Genomic DNA, 13534 nt, shown 5'->3' with positions numbered 1-13534 from the left:
GCAGCATGGTAAGCAAGTACCAGTGTCTTGAAGTGGATTCTAGCAGTTACTGGAAGCCAGTGAAGGGAGCGGAGGAGCGGAGTGGTGTGGGAGAATTTAGGAAGGTTGAAAACCAGACGAGCCGCTGCATTCTGGATGAGCTGCAGAGGTCGGATGGCACATGCAGGTAGACCAGCCAGGAGGGAGTTGCAGTAGTCTAGGCGTGAGATGACGAGAGCCTGGACCAGAACCTGAGTCGCTTTCTGAGTCAGCTGGGGACGTATCTTCCTGATGTTGTAAAGCGTGTATCTGCAGCAACGGGTTGTAGCAGCGATGTTTGCAGTGAAGGACAGGTTGTTATCTAGGGTCACACCCAGATTCCTTGCAGTCTGAGTCGGGGAAACAACTGAGGTGCCGATGTTGATTGTTAGGTCAAGAGTGGGACAATCTTTTCCCGGGAGGAAGAGCAGCTCAGTCTTGTCAAGGTTGAGCTTGAGGTGGTGAGCAGACATCCACTGAGAGATGTCAGCTAGACAAGCAGAGATGCGTGCAATGACCTGGGTCTCTGAGCGGGGAAAGGACAGAATTAATTGGGTGTCATCAGCGTAGCAGTGGTAAGAAAAACCATGCGGGCTAATGACTGATCCGAGCGAGTTTGTGTACACGGAGAAGAGGAGGGGACCAAGAACAGAGCCCTGAGGGACCCCCGTAGTTAATTGACAAGGGTCGGACTCAGACCCTCTCCAAGTCACCCTGTAGGTACGGTATTCAGGTATGAGGTGAGGAGAGAAAGTGCAGAGCCTGAAACTCCAAGTTTTTGGAGAGTGCGAAGGAGGATCTGATGATTCACCGTGTCGAATGCGGCAGACAGGTCCAATAGGATGATGACAGAGGAGAGGGATGCAGTTTTGGCAGTGTGCAGTTCCTCCGTGACAGCAATGAGAGCAGTTTCTGTGGAGTGACCTGCCTTGAAACCAGACTGGTGCGGATCCAGAAGGTTGTTCTGATTGAGATAACAGGAGAGTTGTTTAAAGACAGCGCGTTCAAGTGATTTAGACAGGAACGGGAGGAGAGAGACAGGCCTGTAGTTTATAACATCAGACGGGTTGAGAGTGGGTTTCTTTAGGAGAGGGTTTACTCTTGCCTCCTTGAGACTGTTTGGAAAGTGACCAGAAGTTAGAGAAGTGTTGATGAAATGGGTGAGAAACGGTAGAATATCAGGAGCGATAGTCTGAAGGAGGTTTGAAGGGATAGGGTCCAGAGGACAGGTGGTAGGGCGGGCAGAGGTAAGAACCTCACTTGGAGAGAGAGGGGAAAAGGAGGTAAGTGTGTTGGTGGAAGGAGGGTCTGGTGACCCAGCGGTGAGTAAAGGTGAGTCAGAAAAAGAAGAGCGAATATCATCAACCTTTTTTTCAAAGTGGGTAACAAAGTCGCTTGACAGAAGTGAGGAGGGGGGAGGAGCTTTTGGAGGGTCCAAGAGGGTGGAGAAGATGGAAAATAGTTTTTTAGGATTGGAATAGGAAGATTGGATCTTATCTTGAAAGAAAGTGCTTTTTGCCTGAGAGATCGAAGCAGAGAAAGAGGAGAGGAGAGCTTGATAGGTTAGGAGGTCGTCACGGTGTTTGGATTTCCACCATTTCCGCTCTGCTGCCCTAAGGACGGTTCTATTAGCACGCAGTGCATCTTTTAATCAGGGAGCAGGAGGGGACTGACGTGCCTGCCGAGATGTGAGAGGACAGAGCGAGTCCAGAGTGGATAAGAGAGTAGAGAGGAGAGTTTCTGCAGCAGAGTTTGGAGGCAGGAGATGGAACGAATCAGAGGAAGGGAGGGCTGAGAGCACCGACGAGGCAAAGGTAGGGGGGGAGAGGGAGCGAAGGTTACGGCGGACAAGTGCAGGATGGGAAGAGATTAGTTTGTTATGTTTGGAAAGGGATAGAGAGAATGAAATGAAGAAGTGATCGGATGTGTGGAGCGGGTTTACAGAGAGGTTAGAAGTAGAGCAGTTCCTTGAGAATATGAGATCAAGGACATTGCCAGCTTTATGAGTCGGTGGGGACGGAGACAGTGAGAAAGCAAAGGCGGTTAACAGAGATGTTAGTTCATCTATCTTCCCCGTCTGGAGGTTGAAGTCTCCGAGAAGTACAGCGGGAGGGCCAGTTTCAGGGATGAGTGAGAGGAGATTATCTAATTCCTCCAAGAAGTCCCCCAAGGCGTCTGGTGGACGGTAGAGAACAACAATGGTTAACTGTATAGGATGGGTTACTGTGACGGCATGAAATTCAAAGGTGGAAGGAGTGAAGTTAGGTAGCTTGAAGAGGGAAAAGCTCCATTTGGGAGATAGCAGGAGACCAGTGCCACCTCCTCTGCCAGTGGGTCTGGGTGTATGGGAGAAGGAATATGCAGTGGAGAGAGCTGCTGGGGTGGATGTGTTGGATGGAGTAATCCAGGTCTCAGTGAGAGCAAGGAAATCCAGAGACTGCAGGGAGGCGTAGCCAGAGATGAAGTCAGCCTTAGGAACAGCTGACTGGCAGTTCCACAGGCCACCTGAAACTAGATGTTGGATCTCAGTGGAGCACGTGGGATAGACGAGAGCAGGCCGGTTATATCGATTAGGAGATACACGGGGCCAGTGATAATTGCGAGAAGACACATGAACAGGAATGGAGAAAATACACATGATTATAGCATGAGGGGCTAGAAAACTAAAGAAAAGATAAATAAGACACCAGCTGAATCAGAGTAGGATTTGCCTCCTCTTTGCCTCCCTCGTGACTCCCGCAGGACTCCAATGTCTTTGTCAGTCTTACTCCCGCAGGACTCCAATGTCTTTGTCAGTCTGTCTGACTCTGAAGCTGACGCTCCAGGAAAGAGCTACCCAAAAATGGACGCCTGATTGCTCAGTTCACACAGCTGTAGGGCCACGGCCCTCTAATTAGTTAACTATCTACAGCTGATGGGCGACAATAGACTGGCCGTGCCTATATTAATGCAGGCTTGAGTGCTGAGACCTGTAAAGCAGGTTTCGCCAGAGCAGATCTGAGATTTAAAATCTCTCAAACGCGATTTAGCCGTTAAAGCTACAATAACAATTTATACAGAGTCGAATAAATGAAACAGAGAAGTCTAATTAAACAAGAATATAACTTACAGTGGTTGCTGCGTCAATAGGTAATGTCGTTACCGGGTCCAGATGCACACTGAGTTCATCAGATTTTAAATGCGGTATTTAAATGCTTTTTAAGGTACAAAATGACTGAGTCACGCGGTTGTACTTCACGCTATCAGTAGACTGGCCGTGCCTATATTAATGCAGGCTTGAGTGCTGAGACCTGTAAAGCAGGTTTCGCCTGAGCAGATCTGAGATTTAAAATCTCTCAAACGCGATTTAGCCGTTAAAGCTACAATAACAATTTATACAGAGTCGAATAAATGAAACAGAGAAGTCTAATTAAACAAGAATATAACTTACAGTGGTTGCTGCGTCAATAGGTAATGTCGTTACCGGGTCCAGATGCACACTTTATCAAAAAGGAAGGTCTTAAGCGCACTCTTAAAAACGGATAGGGTGTCTGCCGCCCAAACACAAACTGAAAGCTGATTCCACAAATGTGGAGCTTGATAAGAAAAGGCTCTGGCTCCCATTGTACTTTTAGAGACTCTAGGAACAACCAACAACCCTGCATTCTTGGAACGCAATGCCCTAATAGGACAGTAAGGTATAATGAGTTCTTTAAGGTAAGATGGCGCCTGGCTTTGTAGGCGAGAAGAAGAATTTTAAATGTTATCCTGTGTTCTATAGGGAGCCAGTGTAAGGCAGACAGAACAGGAGTAATGTGGTCCCTTTTCCTAACTCTGGTTAGTACACAAGCTGCAGCATTTTGAATCATCTGAAGCGACTTGACTGACTTCTATGACTGATTTTTGCAATGTTACGTTGATGGAAGTAGGCGGTCCTTGAAATTGATTTTATGTGGGCGTTAAAGGATAAATCCTGATCAAATATAACACCAAGATTCCTTACAGTCTCACTGGAGGCCAAATTAATGCCATCCATAGTAAGTATATCTTTAGATAATTTGTTTCGTAGATTCTTCGGGCCAAGTACAATAACTTCAGTTTTGGTCGTGTTTAACATAAAAAAAATGTAAGTTCATCCACGTTTTTAAGTCCTTGAGGCAGTCTTGAATTTTATCTAGATGATTAATTTCATCAGGCTTGATTGATAAATATAGTTGTGTATCATCCGCATAACAATGAAAGTTTACAGAATGATTCCTTATAATATTGCCTAACGGAAGCATAATGTGAACAAAATAGATCCGAGCACTGAGCCCTGTGGCACTCCATGGCTAACTTTGGTTTGCGTGGAAGAATCATCGTTGACACGTACAAACTGAGAGCGTTCAAATAGATAGGACCTAAACCAGCCTAAAGCAGTTCCCTGTATGCCAACTAAGTGCTCTAATCTTTGCAATAGGATATCATGGTCGATAGTATCAAATGCAGCACTGAGATCGAGCAAAACAAGAATAGAGACAAGTCCCTTGTCTGAGGCTATAAGAATGTAATTTGTGACTTTAACCAGAGCTGTCTCTGTGCTATGATGTGTTCTAAAGCCAGACTGAAAATCTTCAAATAAATCATTGTTTTTTAAGTAATCACACAGCTGTTTTGCGACCCGCTTTCTCAAGAATTTTTGAGAGGAACGGAAGATTAGAAATAAGTCTATAGTTGGCTAAAACCTCTGGATCGAGGTTGTGCTTTTTAAGAAGCGGTTTTATCACTGCTACTTTGAATGATTGTGGAACATAGCCTGATAATAAAGACATATTCATAATATTTAATAAAGAAGTGCTAATTAATGGAAAAACTTCCTTCAACAGCTTAGTTGGAATTGGGTCTAACATGCACGTTGATGGTTTAGAAGAGAGAATCATTGAATTTAATTGTTCAAGGTTAATGGCTGAAAAGCATTCTAGTTTACTATCTAGTGTAATATTAGAACTTACGTTTCCGGGAGCTGTTGATAACACTATACTGGTCAAAGGCAAGAGGTCATTAATTTTGTTTCTAAGAGTAACAATTTTATCGTTAAAAAAGCACATAAAATCATTACTACTAAGTGCTATGGCAATAGAAGGCTGCATCGAGCTATGGCTCTCTGTCAGCCTTGCTACAGTGCTGAAAAGAAATCTTGCATTATTTTTATTCTCATCTATTAATGAAGAGTAGTAGGCTGCTCTCGCTTTACGCAGTGCTTTCTTATATTCATTGGGAGTAATATGCCAAATTAAACGAGATTCTTCAAGTTTAGTGGAATGCCATATCCTTTCAAGTTGTCTCGACTTTTGCTTTATTTTGCGGGTTTCGGCATTATGCCATGGAGATAATCTATGTTGTTTTATTTTCTTCTTTTTCAAAGGAGCAACAGAGTCTAATTTTATTCGCAGCGCATCTGTATCACTATCAACAACATGATCAATTTGGGGTGGTGTACATTTTGTATAAGTTTCCTCCCTTACATGCAGACATGCTATCGAGTTAAGTATTGGTGGAATCTCTTCCTTAAATTTGGCTATAGCACTAACAGATAGGTTTCTGCTGCAACAGGTTTTGACTAATGCTTTGTAGTCTAGTAACAGTACTTCAAAAGTTACAAAGAAATGGTCGGATAAAGCAGGATTATGCGGTTCGACTAATAGTTGCTCAGTGGGTTGGTTTATTTACACTCTGACAGAAACCAACAGAATCTAATATAGAGTTAAATGCAACAGTAAGGCTATTTTGTATCATCGTCAACATGAATATTAAAGTCACCTACGATAATTACTTTATCTGTTTTAAGTACCAAAGTTGATGAAAACTCAGAGAATTCTGATAAGAATTCTGAATAAGGACCTGGTGCACGGTACACTGTAACAAATAAGATTGGCTGCAAAGTTTTCCAGGTCGGATGCGTAAGACTAAAAACGAGGCTTTCAGAATTATTCCCTAACAGTACTCCTCCTCTTTCCTTCAGTCCTTGTGAGGTTTTGTGGAGAGCCTCACTTTATTTATTGTTCTTCACCTCTGAGCAGGAAGGGGAAATCAAAGTAAGAACAGCCGTTGAAAAGTTGCAGTTGATTTTGCACACACTGATGTTTAACTAAATTTCTGAACTGAATCAGACTCATCCACTGGATTAACACCACTAATGTGTAAAATTACTCAAACAAACCCTTCTCAAAAAAAATCGCAGTATTTGTTAGCAATATAAACATTGCTCTCCACGCAGTACTTTATATATAACACTTTTTTATAGTTTCATAGTAAGTCTTCTCATAGCGATCCTGTTGTGATATTATCAAGTGAGAAAAGAAGATAATCACTTTCATGTTGTATCACTGGATATGTCTGGTGTCTGCAAGATGAGTGTGAAAGTGCAGGTCAGGAGGAGAGTCATCAGCAGCAAAGGGGTGGATATATATTATAAGTTAGTAAACATTTACGCCGGCACAGTCCGATTCAGAAGCTCTGCAATCATAAATAATAATAAATATATATTTTTAAAGCTTGGGTTGTGTTTTGAGCGCACCAAAATAAGTGCTATTCACATACAAGACAATACAATGTGTCCAAATACAAAGGAGATATTAATAGGAAAGAGTGAAAGAGGTTAGGTCAATAACCCTTGATAAGAATGGGTTCGCCTGATATGTCAGTGGTTAGAGCTGGCAGCCCATATTCAGCCACCGCTGCCTCGTAAACCAGTTTGAATCCTGAACCAGCTGAACATTTCTGGCATGTCCTCCCCTCTGTCTCCCCCTTTCAACTCTAACATCTCCAATAACGGCCCTTTGGACCGAAAAAAAACTAAAAAGTATGAACAGAAAAAACAAAATGGATCAATCTAAAATAACATAAAATATTTAAGCAACAGTACAGGGTGAACATCTGAAATGGATAATTAAGAATATAGTTTTGAACTTTATATTTCGTAAGTCATTTGATTTGAAGTATTTGGAGGCATTTTCAATACTTTGTTTGAACGGCATGGATTGATTTGTATATGTGTCTTATGTTTCAAACACAGATCAAATTGTATTTATGTAGCTCAAAATCACAAGTTTTACATTTGTATTTTATTTGATTTGATTTAGTCTGTACAGATCAACAAAACATGAATGATAGTTTAAAAACATAATAAAATGACATCATACACCACAATAATAATGTGATAGTGTATACAAATTAAGGATCCAGGGGGATGTCAAAATGCTTCCTGCATGGTTTTCATGAACTGCAACACTAACAGTTTATTTAAAATCCAAAGTAACAAGCAATGAAGCAAATATATGCATATTTTAAACATGTGAAAACGCCCTTCACCTCTCTCTCAATCAGCCTCATGTCTTGAGTTCAGAGTGTGCAGCCAATTAAGCAGATGCGTGTCTGATTGGACGCAGGTGTGCTGCTCTGATGAGGATAATGATCGGCTAGAGTTTAAAAAGCTCCAACGCTCACACTGAACCATAGGCCTACTGTGAGTCTGTCAGGAAGACAGAGAGCAGCCGATCAGTTTCCTGTTATCAGTTTCACTTATGGAGGCCTTTCATTTTCAGGTTATCCTCCTTGTAGGACTCTGTGTTAGCTCCTCTTTTGCTTTCCTGCCCACACAAGATGCTTTGTTTCAGAGCCTTGCGAACACAGGCAGGTCAGAACTCGGGCAGCAGCAGTCTCCGGCTGAGGAACCGCAGCAGGTGAATACCATCAGAGTGACCTGTCATCCAGACTCTTTGGAGATTGTTATCAAAGCCGATATGTTTGCGGTTGGAGCTCCTGTTGATGGTGACGAGATACGCCTTGGAGTAGAGACCAACAACCAGTACTGCAGAGCTACAGCGTCTTCAGCAGATGAGTACAGTATCAGTGTTGGACTTGTGGAGTGCGGCACCAGACACTGGGTAACTTTTTTCATTTCAAATATGATTCATTATAGCTTCTAGTTTTAAACACGTCTACTCTCCACAGGTAACTGAGGACTCTCTGATCTACACAAACCTGCTCATATACTCTCCTGAGGCCTCTCCATATGGTGTTGTTCGAATGGAGGAGGCTGTAATTCCAATTGAATGTCATTACGAAAGGTCTTTGTCTCTTTTTGTTTTTAAAGCTCACATTGTAAAAATCTTTGAATGATGTCTGTCTTTTTTTAAATGCATGTTTTCTGTTTCTTAGGAAGTACAGTTTGTCCAGTTCTTCACTCATGCCTACCTGGATCCCCTTCATGTCGACCCAGGCTGCAGTGGAAATGTTGCAGTATAACTTGAGAATCATGACAAGTGGGTTTTGATAATTATCTCATGTTATGAGTTGTCATGTCTCTATTTGCACGTAGTACTTTTTTCTGTCCTTGTGCAGGTGACTGGCAGTACAAAAGAGGCTCTAATGTGTTTAATCTCGGTGAGCCCATCAACATCGAGGCCTCGGTCAGAATTGGGCATCACATGGAGCTCCGAGTGTTTGTGAGCAGCTGCGTGGCTACACTGAGCCCTGACATGCACTCCAGCCCCAGGCATGCCTTCATTGAAAATGGGTAAGGCTGCAAATTGCTAAATTGCAAAAAGTAAAGTCTTTTTCTGACCCTAGAGGGAGCTGTTTTAATGTGTAAGGCTCTTCAAGTGGTTTAATTCAGACACGAGCAATGCTGACTCGAATGACAGGTTAATAAAAGATCAGTCCATTAGTGTCGTCTTCAAGTTAGCCATTAGCTAAGGCTAGCTGCAGTTTGCTTTTAATCTTTGGTATTCTAGTTCTTCCTTTCTGTGCCACAATTGGCAAAGGCACAGGTCAGATTTGTGCAGTTCTGACTCTAAGTTACTACTTCCAGAACTTGCTAATAGAGAGGCGAAGTCCCGGCCATACTTCCGACCCATGGACCTTATTTCGGAAAAATTGTGTAGGCCTATTGAAGTCAATGGAGAGAGAAAGATTATCTTTCAACCCCGTTTGAATTGTACAACGAATTACACATATGACGTTTGTTAATCTTAAAAAATAATTTCCATGTCAAAAAAGTCAGTTTGTAGTAAAACTGTTGAAATATAAGCAGGTCCGTGGGAAGTAGGGGTGCTGAGGGTGCTGCAGCACCCCCTGGTGGAGGACATGGGATCTGCACTTCTACAAGATTAAATACAAATATAATACAAAAAAAAACGGGTACCGGCGGGGAATGTTGTTAGCTTCTGCTGCGCTAACGGATATAAGAAGCTGTTTCTACAATAATGTTGAGGGAGAGCTCTCCTGTCAGACTGAGAGGCTCAGTGAGGTAAAGTACTCTTTGAGTGTTTAGATAGTTCACTTTAGTCTCAGTGGGTCTCAAACGTTTTGATCACAATTTATGTAAATAAATATTTCCAAGGCACTCCTTTATAATTATTAGGATAAATAAAAACAGGTTTGAAATCATTCCAATGTATACTATAGGACAGTAAACCAAAAATATTGTTTAAAACGGGAGAGATTTAAAAATATGCATAAATGTTAACTGATAAAATAAGATATAAATGAACCACAAAAATAAAACAAATTAGCCTAAATGTATTTGTTATTGGCTATGGTAGGTTATCGGTTATTTTCACATACTTATTTGATTATTAAAATGCAAAGCGATATTTTTCATATGGGTGTTTTAGAGTTGTATCCCCTAGATCAGTCTCTAGTAATTGGGTGCTCAAAGTGCACCAGATTGAAGCATTTTACTTTAAAATGTTAAAAAAAATCTTCCCGGGAGGGCACCCCCGGACCCCCCTAGAGGATTTGAAATCCACTCCCCAATTAAAACATGTTCATGCAATACTAAATACATTTGAAGCCTTTTTATATAAGCTGTCCACCATATCAATACGTTTCTCTGTTTGTAGTGTAGTGGTCTTTTGTAGAGGTTTTTCATTGCCAGCTAAAATCTTGCCTAGGGCAGCAATTTGGTCAAAACCGGCCCTGGTGTCATCCCCACAGCACCCCCATTTGAAACATGTTCCCACGGCTATGAATATAAGACTATGAAAAATACGCAACTAGAAAGACTACGAATCCCGGTCCCGCATGCTGGCTCTTAGGAACCAACTAACTCCCCTTGTGTGTATGTGCAGCTCTCAACATGCCCAGACTTGGAGTGATTTTCTCATTCTGAAAGGAAGAAGTGAAATGTGCCAACGTGACGGCCGTCTTGGTCTGTGACGCGAGAGGTAGTTCATTGAGCGGTTTCACACCAAAAAAAAGTGTTACTTCACATTTTTACGACACACTTTTATTTTTTGACTTGCAAAATCATCTTTTAAATTGACAAACGTCATATGTGGAATTCGTGGCACAATTCAAACGGGATCGAAAGATCATCTTTCTCTCTCCATTGACTTCAATACATACTTTTTTAGAAATAAGGTCCCATGGAGGTCCCCCGGAAAGGAAGGGACTTCGCCTCTCTATATGACTAGAAATGTTAGTGGTGGAGTTGCATTGTGGGTAATGTAGACTCTGGTTATAGTAGTCCATGAGTGCTAATTTAGTGTTGCTCTTTTTGTTTTTCCTCATCATAGGTGCTTTGTTGACTCTCAGCTTCCAGGCTCAAGGTCTCAATTCTTAGCCAGGACACAGGATGACAAGCTCCACATGTCCATTGATGCCTTCAGATTTTATAATGAGGACAGAGGGGAGGTGAGGCTCTATTAAATTGCCTCAAACATGATTGTGTGTGCATGTTTCCCAACACCTGCTTTTCTCATAGCTCTACATCACATGTCGCCTGAATGCTGTTCCAATAAATAGCACAGATGCACCAAACAAGGCGTGCACCTTTGTGAATGGAAGGTAAGTGAGATCCAGTCTAAAATATGTCAAATTACACACAAAAAACAAAGTATTGGTGCTGAATGTTTTTTATTTATCAGATGGCGGTCTGCTGATGGTAATGACTACTTATGTGGGCAATGCAAAAGACCAATTGGAGTTGAGCAAACTCCCAGTAAGCCCAGCAGCCCGAGCAAGTTTAGGCCTCGAGGGTTTGTGAAGCCAGAAGAGCGTGAACCCCTCTGGAGGAGCGGACTGAAGACCAGTACAGGTGGGGAGCTTGTAGAAACTTGTATGATGAATATTGGCTGCAGAATAGATGTCGTCATAATGATCAATTGTGACACATTTTGGCATAGGTTTTAGATGTGATGATGGCTGGGTAACTAAATTAACATGCATTGTGCTGGTTTGTGTTAGTGTGGGAACATCAGGCCAGAGTGGGTCCGATTATGGTCTTGCCAGCCAAGCAGAAAAGCCGGCCTATACCTGCAGAGGAGCCTTCTTCCATTCTTGATAAAATTAGCAGATCTACAATGTATGGCAGCCAGTGGAGGAGTGGAATAAACAGAGTTGGTAAGTCAATACCGGTATTGAATTATTCTTTGTTCATTTGAAGCCTTTAACAATCTCTAAATTGAGATTAAAATGGCCCATAATGAAATCTTAATGTTGAATTGTTTTTCTGTCAAAGATCAGAGGAAAGGACTGCTTCCTGATTCATCATCGACCCAAAACCAGGTGGACGTTGTGACTTTAGCTTCTGAGCAGAATAAAGACGAAGAAGACAAAAGTGGAACAGAAAAAGGTGAAAAGTCTTAACTCTTTTTTTTAAATGGAACTCTGCAATGCACCTTTTACATTAACACATTTCTTCTACGACTACAGATGAAGATGCTGAGGAAGTTCCTGAACTTCTAGAAAAAACATCTCCTGAGGCCCACCTGCAGCCGAAGGCAGCGGTGCTGAACAGTACCAACACAGCGGCGCTCGATGAAGTCCTCCCAACTGCTGCGGTTAATGTGGCTGTGCCCCCACTGTCCAACACCACTGCAACAGAATCTGACCTTTCTGAAACAATGGACCAAAGAGATAATAAATGATTCAAACTTTAATTTGTTTGCTTTTTAATGTTGCAATACACAAGGAAAACTGATGACCTGCTCACAGCTAAAAACAATTAAATGCAAACAATTGTTTCCTAATGAGCAAAAGTATTCCATATAACGGTAAACATTTAGGGGGGACCCAAAATTGCAATTTGTCTTCCATGTCTTTTCTTGGGCTTGTCTGCTTATAGAAATGGTACTACACCATGGCATTTATTTTCTGGGGTGTCATTTGCTTTAGTTGTAACAGCTGTATAAAGGTGATGGATTGGAGGTCAGCCAGTTTATATTTGAACTTCAGTTGCTGCAACAAAGCCTTTGTACATGAGTAGCTTCTTTAAAAGGGGAGTTACCATGGGATCCTGGCAATATAATGACCTGAACATTAAGATATAAACATGGTCTCATAACTTTGTGTCCATTGGGTTTTCTGACTGGAGACTGCATTCTAATAGAGTACCCAGACCTCTACTAGGGTAGTCAATATGTTTTAGAGGTACAATTTGATGGTTTACAAAGCCTTGAGTTGTTACTTTAGCTTAGCAAATCTATTCACTCCTGTTTTTGGGGACTGATTAAAAAAAAAAAAGTGACAATGATTGTTTAGATAAGTATAAGTTACAGATGCCATTATTTCAAGGCATCTGGGGGAAAAAACTGAAGCAAGACTTATTGGCTCAATGCTATTCATGACATCACACATTTGTTTTTAGACTAAAAGGCCGTGTGGAAGATGAAACTTCCTGGGATGTTTTTTGGTCCCTGCAACAAAGTGCCTGTTGGGACTCAAAGCCAGAAACCAGTGAAGCTGTAAATGTGTCAGTTTTTGTTTCACTTTACAGTGGACTGGAACTGAATCGTACTCATATACCACATTAAAACCTACATGCAAAACATAAACTGATGTTGAATAAAATAAAATGGGGCTGCATTTTAAATTGCTCTCCATTAACTGTAGTATATAATATTTCAACATTGATTGATGCATAAGGAAGGAAGCATCAGTGTAACCACTAGATGTAAACCCACATGTCAGGTGTGGGCCAATCACATGCAGGTATTTCGGTGTGACTGCAGCTTTAATTCTCATCAGTTAGTGAGTAATTGCTTCCAGCTGTCCTCTCCATGTGATTAGTCTGCACTGGGAAGTATTTGACATTGAGAGTTTGAACCTTCCGCATCTTATTTAAATTCAGTATGGTTTAGATTTCCTAAATGATCACTTGTTCTGGTATTGTTGTGTTTGCTTACTTTGCTTTCCTGTTCTTCTGATAAAAGAGCACAATGGTGACGGCAGCTCGGCCAGCCTCTGTGGCACTGCTGTCACTTTTTGCTTTTGGTTTTGCAGACGCCATTCGAACTTTGAGAGATGGACCAATGATCGATGCTGAAGGAAGGGAATATAAAACTGCTGCATTAGGGTTTGACACAGAAAGTCAAATCAGTGAACCACAATTCAATGAGGGATCCACTATCAGCGTACAATGCACAGAAGTGTCCATAATCATTGCGGTAAAGGCTGACTTCTTTAAAAATGGACGCCTTTTGTCTCCATGGGATTTTTTTTTTGTGAGAAGTCAAGCATTCACAGAGCAGTCAGTGTCGACCTGTTGCTGCTG

General features: G+C 41.7%; 1 protein-coding gene across 1 annotated transcript; it reads left to right on the top strand.

Moving 5' to 3' along the window:
* The first annotated feature begins 7357 nt into the window (after nucleotides 1–7357).
* LOC117554432 (zona pellucida sperm-binding protein 3-like) lies at nucleotides 7358–11921 on the top strand. The gene is made up of 10 exons (XM_034228874.1): nucleotides 7358–7922; nucleotides 7990–8105; nucleotides 8197–8300; nucleotides 8380–8554; nucleotides 10557–10674; nucleotides 10745–10827; nucleotides 10908–11077; nucleotides 11227–11382; nucleotides 11501–11614; nucleotides 11695–11921. Exons 1-10 carry the CDS (start codon nucleotides 7560–7562, stop codon nucleotides 11907–11909), a joined length of 1614 nt encoding a protein of 537 aa, XP_034084765.1. The 5' UTR covers nucleotides 7358–7559; the 3' UTR covers nucleotides 11910–11921.
* The last annotated feature ends 1613 nt before the right edge of the window (nucleotides 11922–13534 follow it).

The sequence above is a fragment of the Gymnodraco acuticeps genome, unplaced genomic scaffold (genome assembly GCF_902827175.1).
Source record: "Gymnodraco acuticeps unplaced genomic scaffold, fGymAcu1.1, whole genome shotgun sequence".
Taxonomy (NCBI): Eukaryota; Metazoa; Chordata; class Actinopteri; order Perciformes; family Bathydraconidae; genus Gymnodraco; species Gymnodraco acuticeps.
This window is presented reverse-complemented; position numbering and strand designations above follow the sequence as displayed.

Bases quoted from the DNA above. Each gene is read 5' to 3' on its own strand.
- LOC117554432 (XM_034228874.1), top strand. From the start codon at position 7,560: ATGGAGGCCTTTCATTTTCAGGTTATCCTCCTTGTAGGACTCTGTGTT. The intron at 8,555-10,556 runs GTAAGGCTGCAA...TCCTCATCATAG, and splicing joins CATGCCTTCATTGAAAATGG to GTGCTTTGTTGACTCTCAGC. The intron at 11,078-11,226 runs GTGGGGAGCTTG...GGTTTGTGTTAG, and splicing joins CGGACTGAAGACCAGTACAG to TGTGGGAACATCAGGCCAGA.